General features: G+C 47.7%; 1 protein-coding gene across 1 annotated transcript; it reads left to right on the forward strand.

Annotated features, from left to right (window-relative positions):
* The first annotated feature begins 258 nt into the window (after positions 1–258).
* LOC100156074 (T-lymphocyte surface antigen Ly-9) lies at positions 259–14,432 on the forward strand. Its single transcript, XM_021089562.2, has 8 exons — positions 259–426; positions 1,040–1,126; positions 1,616–1,761; positions 6,773–7,123; positions 10,397–10,669; positions 10,957–11,298; positions 11,401–11,667; positions 13,466–14,432. The coding sequence occupies exons 3-8, from the start codon at positions 1,713–1,715 to the stop codon at positions 13,543–13,545; spliced, it is 1,362 nt and encodes a 453-aa protein (XP_020945221.1). The 5' UTR covers positions 259–426; positions 1,040–1,126; positions 1,616–1,712; the 3' UTR covers positions 13,546–14,432.
* Positions 14,433–15,406: the final 974 nt, after the last annotated feature.

Here is a 15,406-nt window from a genome sequence, read left to right on the forward strand (position 1 = left end):
GAAGGAAGGAAGGAGAGGAGAGGGGAGGAGAGGGGAGGAGAGGAGAGGAGAGGAGAGGAGAGGAGAGAAAGAAAGAAAGAAAGAAAGAAAGAAAGAAAGAAAGAAAGAAAGAAAGAAAGAAAAAAGAAAGGAAGAAAGACGTTAAAAGAAAAGATTCAACCAAGAGGTCATATAAGATAAGGACCAAAGGGCCTATAGGATGCGACCCATGGGAGGTTGTGGGTGTCCGTCTTAAAAGCAACATGGATTCTCTTCCAGCCTTGTTGTGGCACCTGTCCTCTATACACCGAGGGCTACGGAGATGCTCGTCAAAGTGTGAGGAGTAAAGGAGCAGATAGACAACACTAGCCACAATCATACCCTCATGGAGATGTTAGTGGAGACTCTACAGCCTTGCAAAGCCATCGGACACTTTGGAGTGGAGAGGTAGGGAGGGGAGCTCCCTCCTTGCCCAGCTCTCCCCTCTCCATCAACCCATGGATCAGGACTTTTTCCAAAACCCCCTCAACCACACAAAGTGAAAGGTAACAAAATAATATCCGATTTAGTCCTTCATGGTCGGAGGTAGGGGTGGTCCCAAAAGTCTTGTCCCTTGTTTCTTTTTCTTTTTCTTTTCTTTTTTTTTTTTTTTTTTAAGAACTGCAGTTAAGTCTTTTTTTAGGACTGCAGTTCCCAGGCCAGGGGTCAAATCGGAGCTGCAATTGCCAGCCTATATCATAGCCACAGCAACACAAGATCTGAGCCATGTCTGTGACCTACACCACAGCTCACAGAAATGCTGGACCCTTAACCCACTAAGCAAGGGCAGGGATCAAACCCGCACCCTTATGGATACTAGTTAGGTTCATTACCACTGAGCCATGACAGGAACTCCCAGCCTTGTTTCTGCCCTAAAGAATTACAGTCAGCTGGTCCTTTCCACATTTTCATCCGTGGGCCATGCTGAGCACTCTCTTCTCTGCCTGCTGACAGCATGTCTGTCCGTGCGCTTACCAAGCATGTAGGAACTAAGCCCTTACTAAGCCCTTACTATATGCAGATACCAAGCTGGTCACTTGGGATCGAAAGATGAAGAAAGTCGGTCCTACCCTCCAGGGACTGAGAGTCTACTGGGAAGAGGATGCAGGTAAGCAGATGTTTATGGTACAGCAGGACAGGTGTTAGAGCAGAGGTGAGCATGGGGACCTGAGAAGCCCAGAAGAGCACACCTGTTCCAGCCTGGGGTTTCAGGGAAGCCTTTCCTAAGAAGTGATGACTCTGGCAGGGGGGTATTAGGGGAAGGTAGGTGGGGCAGGAGGCAGGGGCTAGGGCAGTCCAGTAAGGAGCCAAATTCTAACAGTGAGAAATCATAAGGTGGCCAAGATGTGAGACTCGGTGACACAATATGAGTCCAAGAGGTTGACAGGAAGCCAGTCGATCCTGAAGGGTTTCATTCACCAGGACTCTGACCCTGGACTTACCTTGTGGGGGATGGGGGACCTTGGAAGCATTTAAAGCAAGGTTGCAACTTTGTCAGCTTTGGCTTTTAAATGGCTCACTCTGGTGCCTCTCACACTTCTTTCTTTCATGTCCCCTTTTTTCACATCCTGTGACTCAAAAACACATGTGATTGAAGCAGAGAACGCTAAAAACGAGAAATATTTGTGGGCTGACATTTACATACGCACCGTCCATCAGCTGTTGTGAGGCAGGCCGGTCTGCTGGTGCATACTATGGGCCATTCTCTGCTGTGGTTCTCACTCCTCCTTGGTCTTCTCACTGGTGAGTCTAGCCCTGCCACTACCTTCCGGGCACCTCCACCTGCCTGCTGGGTTTCTCCAGCAATGGGTAATTGTCACTGAAGAGGCTGCCTCCCTGGGAACCAGGGTGTGTGTGTGTGTGTGCGTGTGTGCGTGCTGTCGCCTCAGACCATGCAAATCCAAATTGTGCCTGCATCACCCTCACATTTCTTCTGCTTGTGAGTCACAAGGAGGCTGGATGTCCCCAGACAGACTCACAGAGGGGGTAATGAGATGGAGGGTGTGTCACACCCATCTGCATCTTGCCATGTCAAGCATGGTCCTCTATGTCTTTTTCCCCTTCCTCCCTGTCCCACCAGCCCCTTGAGAATTAGCTCTCATCGTGAATTGGGCTTTCCTACCCCATAAATGACATCAGTAGGGGATCTCAAACCTCGTGGCTCTTCCTGTCCCTCTGGGTTCTCAGTGCTCATTTCACCCCCAAGGACCTGAGTGGTGGCAGGAGACAGGCTTGGGAACTGGAGGCCAGGGCAACAAAGCTCTTAAGAAACCCACGGTGAGGAGCCAGGCTCTGCTCTTAGTCTCCAGAGTTTCAAGCTTTAACTTTCATTCTCCTTCGGGAAGAAACAGGCTTGCCCTGGTTATCAGGGTCACCTGCCCTCAAGGTGGTCCCCACTCTAGCCTTTAGGGGATCCCCTAAAGCCTGCTATAGAATCCCTTAGATGTGTTTAAAACTTGGCATTTTGTTTATTTATTTATTTAGTCTTTTCAGGACTGCACCAGCGGCATATGGAAGTTCCCAGGCTAGGGGTTGAATTGGAGCTGTAGCTGCCGGCCTACACCACAGCCACAGCAACACGGGATCCAAGTAGAATCTGTGACCTATACCACAGCTCATGGCAACGCTGGGTCCTTAGCCCACTGAGCAAGGCCAGGGATTGAACCTGCGTCCTCATGGATGATAGATTCATTTCTGCTGAGCTGTGACGGGAACTCCAAAACATGGCATTTTAGAAAGAACTTTTACTCAAATTAAAAAAAAAAAAAATCTGACCCCCATGACAATCTTTTGATATAGATAAGGCAGATAGGGTTACGCCCACTTTACAGTTGATGGACTGAGAGATTGATTAGGTGACACCTTCTGGCACATGGCAGGTGGTCTGTGAAAATGGAAGTCAGCACAGTGCAGCTGTGGGAATGCAACACAGCAAAGAGGAAACTTGGAGAACCACAGTGTCCCCAGCCAGAATCACAGTATTGAAACTCAGAGGCTGGATTCCTGGAAGGTTCCCCTTGTCCCCACTTTCCTTTCCCCCCACAGAGCAAGCACATCTGCGAGCTTTCCTTTCTCTATAATGTGCAGGCCCAGGCCTTGGAGGTCCCTGTCTCGGCTGTATCCCTTGGGCACATGGCAAAAAACAATGGGTGAGACAGTCTTGCCTTAAAAAATGTTCGTATTTGGGGAATTCCTGTCATGGCTCAGTGGTAGTGAACCCTACTAGTATCCACGAGGACTCGGGTTCTATCCCTGGCCTCACTCAGTGGGTTAAGGATCCGGCACTGGCATGAGCTGTGGTGTAGGTCGCAGACGCGGCTCAGATCTCACCTTGCTGTGACTGTGGTGTAGGCTGGCAGCTATAGTCTGATTCGACTCCTAGCCTGGGAACTTCCATATGCCATGGGTGCAGCCCTAAAAAGACAAAAATAAAGATTCATATTTGGAGTTCCTGCTGTGGTGCAGGGAGCTAAGGATCCAACATTGTCTCTGAGGTGGCATGGGATCAATCCCTGGGCCACTGAAGTGAGTTAAGGATCCAGCATTGCTGCATTGTGGCATGGAATTTGATCCCTGGTCTGGGAACTTCCATATGCTATGCATGCAGCCAAAAAAAAAAAAAAATTCATATTTCCTTGGTTCAATTCTCGAAACATCTATGGGGGCCTCAGGCCTCAGGTCCTACACTGTGTGTACAGTGGGGGTAGGGCACCCAGGGGGGAATTAAGTGTGGTGCAATCCTACTCCTGGTAGCACAATTCAACAGAGCATCAGCTTTGGGGTCAGGCAAACTTGGGTTTCATCTGGACTCTGCTGCTTCCTAGCTGCTGACTCTGGGCAAGTAAGTTTCTTTGAGCCTCAATGGTCTTCATCTGTGAAGTGAGACTAAGAATACGTACCTTAAAACAAAACAAAACAAACAAAAAGTGCATATCTTACTAGTTTGTAGGGAGGTTTAAATAAAATAATGCACTTAACGTTTTTGGCAAAGTGTCTGGAGCTGGGGATTCATGTCCTTAATCGGATTCCTTGTGTCTCTTTCCCTCACTTGAATCCAGAAATAGGATTCAGAAAAGGAAGCTCTGCATACATCCCATTGCAACTAACCTCACGGTTAAACCATCAGCCTTACTTTCCTTTATTGCTTAGATAGGAATTTCTTTCTACTTTCTCCTGTCCTTGGGGGAGTTCATGAACTATGGGGAAAGATAAACAACCCAGCTATTTGTATGTGGCAAAATGAAGTAAAATCTTTGAACAAGCCAACAAAAGCACAGGCAGAAGGTAACCAGGACAAAGGCATGGCTAGACTGGAGGGACAAAGGCCAGGCTAGAAATATGCCGTGCAGCCAAAGCTCCAGAAAGGAAGCAGCACTGAACTAGGCTTAATGAGTTACTGAACTCAAGTGGACAAGGTTACTTCTTGGTCAAGATGGAATTCCTCCAGGCTGAACTTCAGGTCCTGGGCCAGCTTGGGATGAGGAAGGTCCAACTGGTGCCAGTACCTCCAGCCTGCTTTCAGCCGACTTGCATGATCCTCTAGGTGGAGCCAGAATGGTACCATGGAAGAAATGAACACCAGGCTGTCAAGGGGATTCTGTGGTGGGTGGGCACACAGGGTGCCATACTTCCCCTCTGTGAAGTGCCCCCTCTAACAAGACAGCAACCATTTTCTCACACCTTGTCACCACAGCCACTATCACAGGACTTCTCACTTCAACTTTTGGCCAAAAAACCTCACCACCTGGCCTAGGAATCAGTGATGCAGCCAGCGCTTCAGGATTCCAGTTTGAATCAGAACTTGGATCCCTTCCTGGGCAGGCAGCTTTTTTTTTCTGTAAATAACTACGCAGCAGACCTGAATTAGTTTCAGACTTTCTGCTTCTAGGGGACTGTGTGTCTGCATTGCAAAAATAGAGATGGGTTGAACTATTTATGAATTTGTTTGTTTTTTTCCTCTACAAGAGCACGGACTACTTTTAGTGAATATGCAAAAAAGATGCAATCACCAACTTACTCCAATGACATTAAGTATATTTAATAATACCAATTGTGAGGCGTTTATTTGCGTTATCTCTTTTAACACTCAAAAAATCCTGGAAGATGATATTCCCAATTTCACAGGTGACAAAACTAGGATTCCAAGAGGTTGAGTAATCTGCCCAAGATCACACAGTTAGTACCTAACAGAGCAAGGGTTTAAATTTAGGCAGTTGTCCCTGGTGTTACTTTCTTCTCTCAAGTGAATTATAAGCTGATATTCAAATGACTGTCCCGCAGACCACACTTAACCTGGCTTGATCAGCCCCGCGTTAGCTCTCCTGCTCTAGAAAGATATGTTCCCACCCCTCCTACACTGTTGGTGGGAATGTAAATTGGTACAACCACTATGGAGAACAGTATGGAGGTTCCTCAGGAAACTAAATATAGAACTAAAGTATCATACAGCAATCCCACTCCTGGGCATATATTTCCAGAGAAAACCATAATTCAAAAAGATACATGCTTTCCAAAGTTCATTGCAGCACTGTTCACAATAGTTAAGACATGGAAACAACCTAAATGTACATTGACAGAAGAATGGATTAGGAAGATGTGTTACCTATACAATGGAATACTACTCAGCCATAAAAAAGAATGAAATAATGCCATTTGCAGCAACATAGATGCAACTAGAGATTCTCATACTAAGTGAAGTAAGTCAGAAAGAGAAAGACAAATACCATATTATATCACTTATATCTGGAATCTAAAACATGGTACAAATCAACCCATCTACAGAACAGAAACAGACTCACAGACATGGAGAACAGACTTGTGGTTGCCAAGGAGGGGGGATAGAATGGGATGGACTAGGAGTTTGGGGTTAGTAGATGCAAACTATTACATTTAGAAGGGATAAGCAATGATGTCCTACTGTATAGCATGGGGAATTGTATCCAATCTCTTTTGAGAGAACATGATGGAAATAATATGAGAAAAAGAATGTATATATCTATGTATGACTGGGTCACTGCTGCACAGCAAAAACTGGTACAACATAGTAAGTCAACTATACTATAATAAAACATTTTTTTTAAAATAACAAAAAATAAATAAAGTACCTATCCCAAAATATGGCACAAATGAACCTATCTACAAAACAGAAACAGACTCACACACATGGAGAACAGACATGTGGTTGCCAAGGGGGAAGGGGCAGAGAATGGGATGGACTAGGAGTTTGGGGTTAGTAGATGCAAACTATTACATTTAGAAGGGATAAGCAATGAGATCCTACAGTATAGCATAGGAAACTATATTCAGTCTCTTAGGATAGACCATGATAGAAGATAATATAAGAAAAGGAATACACACACACACACACACACACATACACATATAAATATAATGTATGTATGTATGACTGGGTCACTTTGCTGTGCAGCAGAAATTGGTACAATTGGCTGGGCCTCAGAGGAGCTGGCTTTCATTTCAAAAGTTGCCAAACCAGCAATTATGGTGATGCTGCAAGGCATTTTGTGCTGTGGATGGGGCTGAGCTAAGTGAGTTCTGTCCTATTCTCTGAATGTGTGTTCTAGTTCTGTCTCTAACTAACTATGTAATCTTGAGCAAGACACCTAAATTCTGTGGGTCTCTGTTTTCTCACTTATAAAGTAGAAATAATAATCATTGCCTTGACTCTCTCTCTCAGGCCTGTTGTGAGCCTCCAAAGTAACAGGTGACCTCTGAGGCCTCTGTTCTGTGTCTGTAGGACCAGGTGTTTCCAGAGTGGACTCGGCTCCTGTGGTGGTAACCGGGACCCTAGGGGGGTCTGTTACTCTACCCCTGATGCTTCCGGTTGGGCAGCACGTGGAGAGCATCTTCTGGATGTGTCGTTCGGTCCCTGGGACCATAGCCACGGTAACCTTGGAAGAAGCTGGAGGGCCAGACATATTTTACCAGGCGGAAACGAGGTACTGGGATCGTCTGAGTGTGGTGGGCCCAGGCCGCTCCCTGCAGATCAGCCACCTGAGCTGGGAAGATGCAGGGCCCTACCAAGCCCACATTAATCTGCGGAATTCTCACATCCCCCACACGTGGGAGTACAGTCTGAATGTCTATGGTGAGTTCCAGGGAAATGGCGACAGGTGGGTGTGTGTGGTGCCACGTTTCAGCCATTTTATAGCCTTTCCCGTTTCCCTTTTAGTAGCATTTAAAATTTTCTTTCTAATGACAAGACTAATATAAGCGCACTGCGAAAACCACAAAGAGTTGCCTAAGAGAATGTCCTGAAAAATGCCAAGGCCCAGGACATGTCCCAGACCAATTGCAGCAGAACCTTTGGGTCTGGATTTCAAGCCCTGAGAACTGGGTTCTGCCACAAGCTCGTTGTGTGGCCTTGAGCTTCCTCCTTGCTTCCACAGAACACTACTTTCTGTGAGAATAAAATTCATGCGAAAGAGCGTTGTAAAGCTCTGTACAGATATGTGAAGACGCTATTATCATATTCCTTAAACAATTGCTTTCATAGGGGAAATTTAAACAATTGCTTTCATAGGGGAAACTTCAACGTAGACAGGGAGGGATGTGTGCCAGGCACACGTAGGAGCAAGACTGGCCGGTGAAAACACAATAGGGCACTTTTAGACTCAGGCGGCTTATTATAGAGACAGTGAGAGGGAGCGTGGCCCCTGGGTCGTCATCTCACACCCCAGAAAGGATGACACTGAAACAAAAGGGGTCTGCTGACCGCAATGGGAGTTGCTGAGAAACCAATTTTAGATTAGAGAGAAGAGGATTTTATAGTTCTGCGGGGGTGGAGCAGGAAGCTCCACGCCTTGTGAGAAACCATCTCATGACGGCCTCCCAGGAGGACGAGTGGGAGGCCCGTGGGAGATGGCTTCAAGGTAACACCTCACAGGCCATCCTCTTCCCGTGTTCTGGGAAGATCACAAGGCACTTTGCAAGACTCAGATTAACTGTGGCTCCAGTCCTTGCCTGAGGAACAAGGATTCTATGGATGGCAAGGTTGCCAGGATGCCATGGCAGAGCTGTTCCCCTACAGTAGGTATCAGGAAAGGTACTGATGATGAGTGATGATGAGCACAGGGAAGCTAAGCAATGGAGGGAAGGTGGAGAACCTTCTCAGATATTTCCCTGAGTTATGTGACAAGAAATATTCCTATGAGATGAGGACTTTTTTTTTTTTTTAAGTGGGGGATGATGGAATTGCCCCAGTTAGGTTCACATGGTTGGGGGGAAACCTTTTTTTTTTTTTTTCTTTTTTGGCTGCCCCATGCAGATGGAAGTTCCCAGGCCAGGGATCAGATCCAAGCCACAGTCACGACCTATACCGCAGCTTTGGCCTCATTGGATCTTTAACCCTCTGTGCCAGGCAGGGGATTGGACCTATGTTCCAATGCTCCAGAGATGCTGTAATCCCCATTGCATCACAGCAGGAACTCCTGGTTGGGGGGGGGCAGTATTTCTGCCATAAATTGGCCTGGATGGTTATGCCCTGTACCTTAGACAGAGCAAGGGAACACTGGGTGGGGGCTGCTGGGACCTGGACCAGGATTGTTCACCCCAGAGGTGGTGGGAGAGCCCCATGATGATGGTTGTTCAGGCAGGACGAGCTCAGTGTGGATTCTGGGCAGGATACAATTCTGTGCTAACCAATCAGAGGTGGGGTCTTCCAGAGAGGCTCCTGGGGTAAGAGTAGTGATAGGGGCCATATTTTCATCCTTCACAGGGAGTTTCCTGAGTCACCGGATACTCATGGAGGCTTTGATAGCAAGCAGGAAAGGTCTTTTTTTTTTTTTTCTTTCCCCTTTTCTTTTTAGGGCCGCATCTTGGGCATACGGAAGTTCCCAGGCTGGGGGTCGAAGTGGAGCTGCAGCGGAAGCTAACGTCAATGCAAGATCTGAGCCACATCTGTGACCTACACCAGAGCTTACAGAAACACCAGATCCTAAACCCACCAAGCGAGGCCAGGGATCAAACCTGCATCCTTATGGACACTATGTTAGTTCTTAAGCTGCTGAATCACAATGGGAACTCCAGAGAAGGGATTTTTATTTATAGGCTAAGGAGACTGAGTGTCAGGGAGGAAAAATGACATACCCATGACAGAGAGATAGAAAGTGGCAGAGCTGGGAATAGAGCTGTACCCTGGGTTTCTCATGTGTTGCTGTATTCATCTGCCTGAGCTAGAGAGGACACTGAGGCAAAAAGGGCCTGCAGAAGGGGTCACAGGGGAAGGGCTGAGATCCCAGGGCCTGGGCTATGGAAGACATACTGGGGTGAGGCAGCAGAGTTACTCAGCAGTGGATATGTCCAGCTTGCCTTCTCCCAGGGGACATTTGGGGCTGTGTGGTCCTATTTTGCATAGTTGAGCTGCCCCTGGGCAGGTAAGCCCCAGGGCAGAGGCCCCCAAACAGGGCAGAGTCCCCCAAGCCCTGTAAATTTTCTGAGCCTGTCCTGATTGCCTGTTGTCTGCAACTGTTCTTCTTTCTTTTTTTTTTTTTTTGCTTTTTAGGGCTGCACCTGTGGCATATGGAGGTTCCCAGGCTAGTGGTCTAATTGGAGCTAGAGCTGCCGGCCTACACCACAACCACAGCAAAGCCAGATCCAAGCCATGTCTGTGACCTACACCACAGCTCATGGCAAAGCCGGATCCTTAACCCGCTGAGTGAGGCCAGGGATCGAACCTGCATCCTCATGGTTCCTAGTCAGATTCGTTTCTGCTGAGTCAGGATGGGAACTCCTGCAACTGCTCTTGATGCCGCCCCTAGATACCCCCGGTTCTGGCCTAAGGAGGCTGGTGGGCAAATAATGACAGTATGGATACCTTAAGGAGAATACCTGGGTGCCTGGTGCTGGGGGAAGTGGGGATGGACTGGAGGCTGAAGACAGCACAAGGGCATAGGAGAAACCTGGGAGACAGATTCCCTTGGGAATCTTCTTCAGCAACAGGAGGCTCAGCCTAGGCTGCAGAGCCCCCTACTGGGAAAAGATGTAATTACAACACAGTTCCTTGCATGCTATTACAGGCATCTATTTCGTACAGGGGTAGGAATTCGGTTTTGGGGTTGGATCCACTGGATTGGGGTCTTGAATTCATCACTTAATCAGTAAGATTCTGGGCAAATTACTTAAATAGACTAGATATAACTCCTTCTCTACCTACTTTATAAGGTTGTTCTGGAAATCCCATGAGATTTTACACGACATGCCCTATAAAGCCCAAAGCTCTAGAAGAAACGTGGGCAGGTTTTGCCTCTGCTGTTCCTTATGTGTATTCATTGGTGGCAATGCCTCCTGTTTTCTGCCCTGTGAAGGGAAGGCCAAGGGCAGTTTTCCAGACCTAATTTGTTCTTTTTTTTGGTGCACACAGAGCAGCTGGCCCGGCCCCGGGTCACAATGAGCTCCAGGATCAGTGGGAATGGACACTGCCTTGTCATCCTGACATGCGTGGCAGAAAGCAGAGGAGGCACTGTGACCTACAGCTGGACACCCCTGGGGCCCCGGACTGTTGTGTCCCATGGAGGGTCTGTTCTCAGTGTCTCCCTGAGGCCTGGGGACGGTGCTCTGAACTTTACCTGCATGGTCAAGAACCCAGTCAGTAACAGCAGCTCCCTCCCTGTCCTGGTGCCACCTTCATGTACAGGTACCAGGAAAATGAGCACACACCCTGCTCGGCAGCCCTGGCCTGGATGGAAGGCGGAGGAAGGATCCTCTCCCCTTCAGGCCTCAAGGAGATGGGTGAACACCCTGGAGAGAGTGGGTGGGCCAGGGGTGGGTCTGTGTGGTCAGGGGAGAAGGAGGAAACCCACTGGAGCTGATGGGGAGGCCAGAGGGTCTGGGAAGGAGGGGCTGGATGGGACCTGCAACTGCCCCCGGTGGGCAGGGAGACACTGGTGCTGAAACTATGGTTTTCTCTCTCTCTGTCTTCAGGGCCAGGAATCCTGGGAGAGGACACAATGGGGGAGATAGTGATTGGCACCCTTGGGAAGTCGGCCACTCTGCCCCTGGAGGTTCCGGTGGGGCAGGAGGTAGAAAAAGTGACCTGGAGCTCTCGAGGGCTTGTTGCTACTTTGCAACCAGGACGGGCAGGCAAACCAATCCTGGTTGATGGGACTCAGGGACCCTACAGCAGGCGACTGAGCGTCCCCCAGCATGGCTACTCTCTTCAGATCAGCCCCCTGAGGCTGCAGGACTCTGGCCCCTTCAGAGCCTGGATAACTCTGCACAACCCCCCCATCAACATCACCAAAGATTTCACCCTGCGTGTCTATGGTGAGGGGGTGGAGGGCCTCCCTTTGAACTCTGACCTTTCCTCTCCTCTGCTTGGCCGGACTAGAGCCTTCTCATAGCTTGCACCTTCCCTTCTTGGCACAGAGCACCTGCAGGAGCCCAGTATCACGGCCAGCTCTCAGATCATGGAGGATGGGACCTGTTTAGTCACCCTGGCCTGCTCGCTGGACCAGGCTGGAGAGGATGTCCAGTACAGCTGGGACCCCCGTGGCCGGAGGACAGTTGTGTCACATGGGGGGAGCACTCTTAACATCTCCTGGAGATCTGGGGTCAGTGATAGCTATCGCTGTACTGTGGAGAACCCCATCAGCCAAAGCTCTGGCTCCATCCCCATCAGGCCTCTCTGTTCAGGTAACTTCTTCCTCCTGTGATCCTCTCTCTCCCAGGCAGATTCGGTCCCAGATTCTCAGCATCCCTGCCTGCCTTCCTCGGGCTTCTAGGAGTGGCTGCAGAAAAGGTGGGCAGGATTAGATGGCAGCAGGGGGTGTCTCTGGCTGGCAGGAGATAAGGGCTCCGGAGCTACCATCCTGCTCTGCCCACCTTATGTCTATTGGCCCCGGGGCCCCTGGGCTGGGATTTGCTGCAGACCCAGCTGGGTATCCCGCTCATTGCTGGGACTCCCCCAGAAGAGGTGCTTGCCCCACCCCCACTCAGTCCTGCAAAGCCCACCGAGGTGGGAAGGAGGGGTCCCACACCTCCTTGTCTGGGTCCTCAGAGAAGCCTCAGCCTCTTCCCCTGCCCTGAGCTGCTCTGAGAGAGAAACCGGGGCTGTGCTCCTCTCATGGGCAAGGGTGGCCTCTCTGGGTTTCCATAGGCCACGGCAGGAAACCGCCTTATTCCAAACACAATCCTGTCCCTCCCCTCATCTCAGCTGACTTCTGAAACCATTGTCTCTGCTCCCCATCTCCAGTTCCTCACCAGCCACTCACACTTCGACCCCTCGTGGCTGCTTCGCCCCCCGAGGCATCCACTGCTGAGCTCAGGGGCTCCTCCTCAGTTCTGTGCTCCTGGACCTGCTGTCCTCGGCCACTTGTTTCGGGGTCACAGCCTTCTCAGGACTGATGCCACCCCCCCACCCGACTCCTCCCCACCCCCTTGTTTTCTTCCTGTTTCAAAGGCAGCAGGCTGGGCATCACTTAGAGCCCTCGTCTTCCCCATGCTCCCTGCTGTTGCCTCCCTTCCTCGTTGGTCTCCTAACTCCTCTCACCTCCCAGTCATCCTCCTGATTGTGCTGCTAGGGGGTTCATTCTAAATGAAAGAAATGTTTGTGTTTCTTTTCTGCTTAAAACCCTATGATGTCTGCCCACTCTCTCAGGTATAAATGTTTTAGCACCTCTTCCTTCATAAGCCACACATAGTTACAGAGAGTTTTTGTTGTTTTGTTTTTTGCGTTTTAGGGCCGCACCCGTGGCATATGGAGGTTCCCAGGCTGCTGCCGGCTTACACCACAGCCACAGCAATGCAGGATCCAAGCTCCCTCTGCGAGCTACACCACAGCTCATGGCAACACCGGATCCTTAACCCACTGAGCAAGGCCAGGGATCGAACCTGCATCCTCACGGTTGCTAGTCAGATTCTTTAACTACTGAGCCACGATGGGAACTCCTACAGAGCATTTTTAAGGTGCCCTGTGTTGTTCGAGTCACTGAAGATACATTGAAGAAGCAGCCAGGATAAATTCCCAGCCCTCGGGGATCTCACAGTTTCAATCATCACAATCAGCAGCTAAGCCTAGTCAATGACTGGGGAGAGCACTGAGCATGCTGGGTAATGGCCTTTGTGTATGTGTCTGTCTTTGCTGTTGAACCGTGATAAAGCCCAAGCTTACCCTTCTCAGCATCTCCAACACACAGTTGTAATCAGTGTTCAAAGTGTGAATCTGACAAATATTCAGGGAGCAGCCTGTGCTGGGTATAGTGGGACCCAAAGAAACACAATCATTGGCTCAACAGTGACATTCTCCTTCCTCCTCTGTGAGGACTGGAGGACATTTCAGCTCCATCCCTGGATCAGGCTTCCTCAAGTGACTTCCAGCCCACCTACACCTCTGACTTTTCTTCCTGGAAAACTCCCTCCCCTATTTCCCTGTCTTCCCATTTCTTTTCTTTTCGATGACCCAGTTCCTAACCTGTGGTTATTGTTCATCCAGCCTCCTACCTACCCCGCTCCTGGAGGAAAGAGTTTCTCCTCTTTTTGGTCCTGGTAGCTTTGCAGATTGAACATATTTGACCTTGACATGTGGAGAAACCCAGAAGAGGAAGGTGAGAATGGAGATAAGGTCGTCTGCACAGAGAGAAAGGAGCACGAGCTGATTCCAGCATCTCCTGGTATAAGAGACAGTGATACTGATGAAGGCATGAAAACGATTTTGTTTGCAAGCTGAGTTCAAAACAACCAAGAAACTGCTGCATATCTTCTGTTTAAAATAATATGTTTAGGAGTTCCTGCTGCAGCCTAGTGGGCTAATGATCCGGCTTTTCTCTCTGGGGGCCCCAGTTTGATCCCTGCCCTGGATATGATATTAAAAATAGTAAAAGTGGATGAGGGGATAAGATTCAGGGTTGTTTAAATGCATTTAAAAGATCACCAACTTAATCATAGATAGATAGCTGTGTATAGTATGGGGAATATAGTTAAGAATTATTTAATGTCTTTGAATGATGATATATCATAACCAGAATTATCAGGGTGAACATTGTGAAATGTGTAAAAATATCAAATCAGTATTTTGTGTAATAGGAACTAACATAGTGTTTTAGTTAATTATACTTCAAAAGCAGTTAATTATACTTCAAAAGCAAACAGACAAACTTATAGAAAAAGAGAAGCGATTTGTGGTCCCCAGAGGCATGAGGGTACAGTAAGGGAGAATCTGATGAAGGAGGACAAAAGGTCCAAACTGCCAGTTGTACGATAAACAAGTACTAGGGATGTAATGTCCACCATGGTAAATATAGTTAATGCTGCTGTATGTTATAGGTGAAAGTTAAAAGAGTAAATCCTAAGAGTTCTCATCACTAGGAGGAAATTTTTTTTCTATTTCTTTAATCTTGTATTAAAGAATTTTGTACATGAGATGATAGATACTCAGTAAACTTACTGCGATAATCATTTAATGATGTATGTAAGTCAAATTATTACGGTGTACACCTTAAATTACAGTGCTGTATGTCAATTACTTCTCAAAACTGGAAGGAAAAAAATAGAAAATGAAACCTTAAAAAACAGAAATAGGACTAGAATGCTAAATAAGAAAAACTGAAACATCACAAAATAAGAAGCAACTCCAGAAACTAAAAAAGATGATAACAGAAATAAACAAAACAAAAAAAAAGGAATTTTTTGAAAACTAAGTGAGTCCAAATGAGACATGTTGGGGGTTGGGGGGATACACTGAGGGTTTGGGATGGAAAGGCTATAAAATTTAGTTGTGATAGGTGCTTCGTCAGCGCAGTAGGTAGCTCATCAGTCTCATAAAATTCAGTTGTGGTGATTGTTGTACACCTATAAGTGTAATAAAATTCATTGAGTAATTAAAAAAAAAGAAAACTAAGTGAGGACCTCAGAAAGCAGAGCAAAAGACAGAGAGACAAGGAGTTCCTGTTGTGGCTCAATGGTAATGAACCCAGCTAGCACCCATGAAGATGCAGGTTTGATCCCTGGCCCTGGTCAGTGGGTTAAGGATCCGGCATTGCCATGAGCTGTGGTGTAGGTTGGCAGCTGTAGCTTTTTGACCCCTAGCCTGGGAACTTCCATATGCCTCGGGTACGGCTCTAAAAAAAGAAAAAAAAAAAGACAGAGATGAAAATAAAAGAGAAGGGTAAGAGAGCTAAAGAATCAGCTTGGCAACCTCAATACCTGAAAAACACAAGTTCCAGAAAGATGGAAGAGAGAAAACAGAGGGGAGAAATTTAAGAAAGAAATAATACATTTTTTTCCCTTTGAGCTAAAGAATATATTTCTGTAAATTGAAAGGTGTTTAAAAAAAGAAATTCAACCAAGTAAATTTGAAGATGGGATTGGTGTTATTCAAGGGTTCTCGAATAGGGCAGCATCCATTTCCGGTAAATAGAAAGGCAATCTGAGGCTT

The sequence above is a fragment of the Sus scrofa genome, chromosome 4 (genome assembly GCF_054392235.1).
Source record: "Sus scrofa isolate SSC_HxYL_T2T_F1_AM1 chromosome 4, Sscrofa_HxYL_maternal_Yorkshire_Landrace_v2.0, whole genome shotgun sequence".
NCBI lineage: Eukaryota > Metazoa > Chordata > Mammalia > Artiodactyla > Suidae > Sus > Sus scrofa.

Coding starts and splice junctions, on each gene's coding strand:
- LOC100156074 (XM_021089562.2), top strand. CDS start 1,713: ATGGGCCATTCTCTGCTGTGGTTCTCACTCCTCCTTGGTCTTCTCACT. Junction 1,762..6,772: donor CCTCCTTGGTCTTCTCACTG/GTGAGTCTAGCC, acceptor CTGTGTCTGTAG/GACCAGGTGTTTCCAGAGTG. Junction 11,299..11,400: donor TTTCACCCTGCGTGTCTATG/GTGAGGGGGTGG, acceptor TTCTTGGCACAG/AGCACCTGCAGGAGCCCAGT.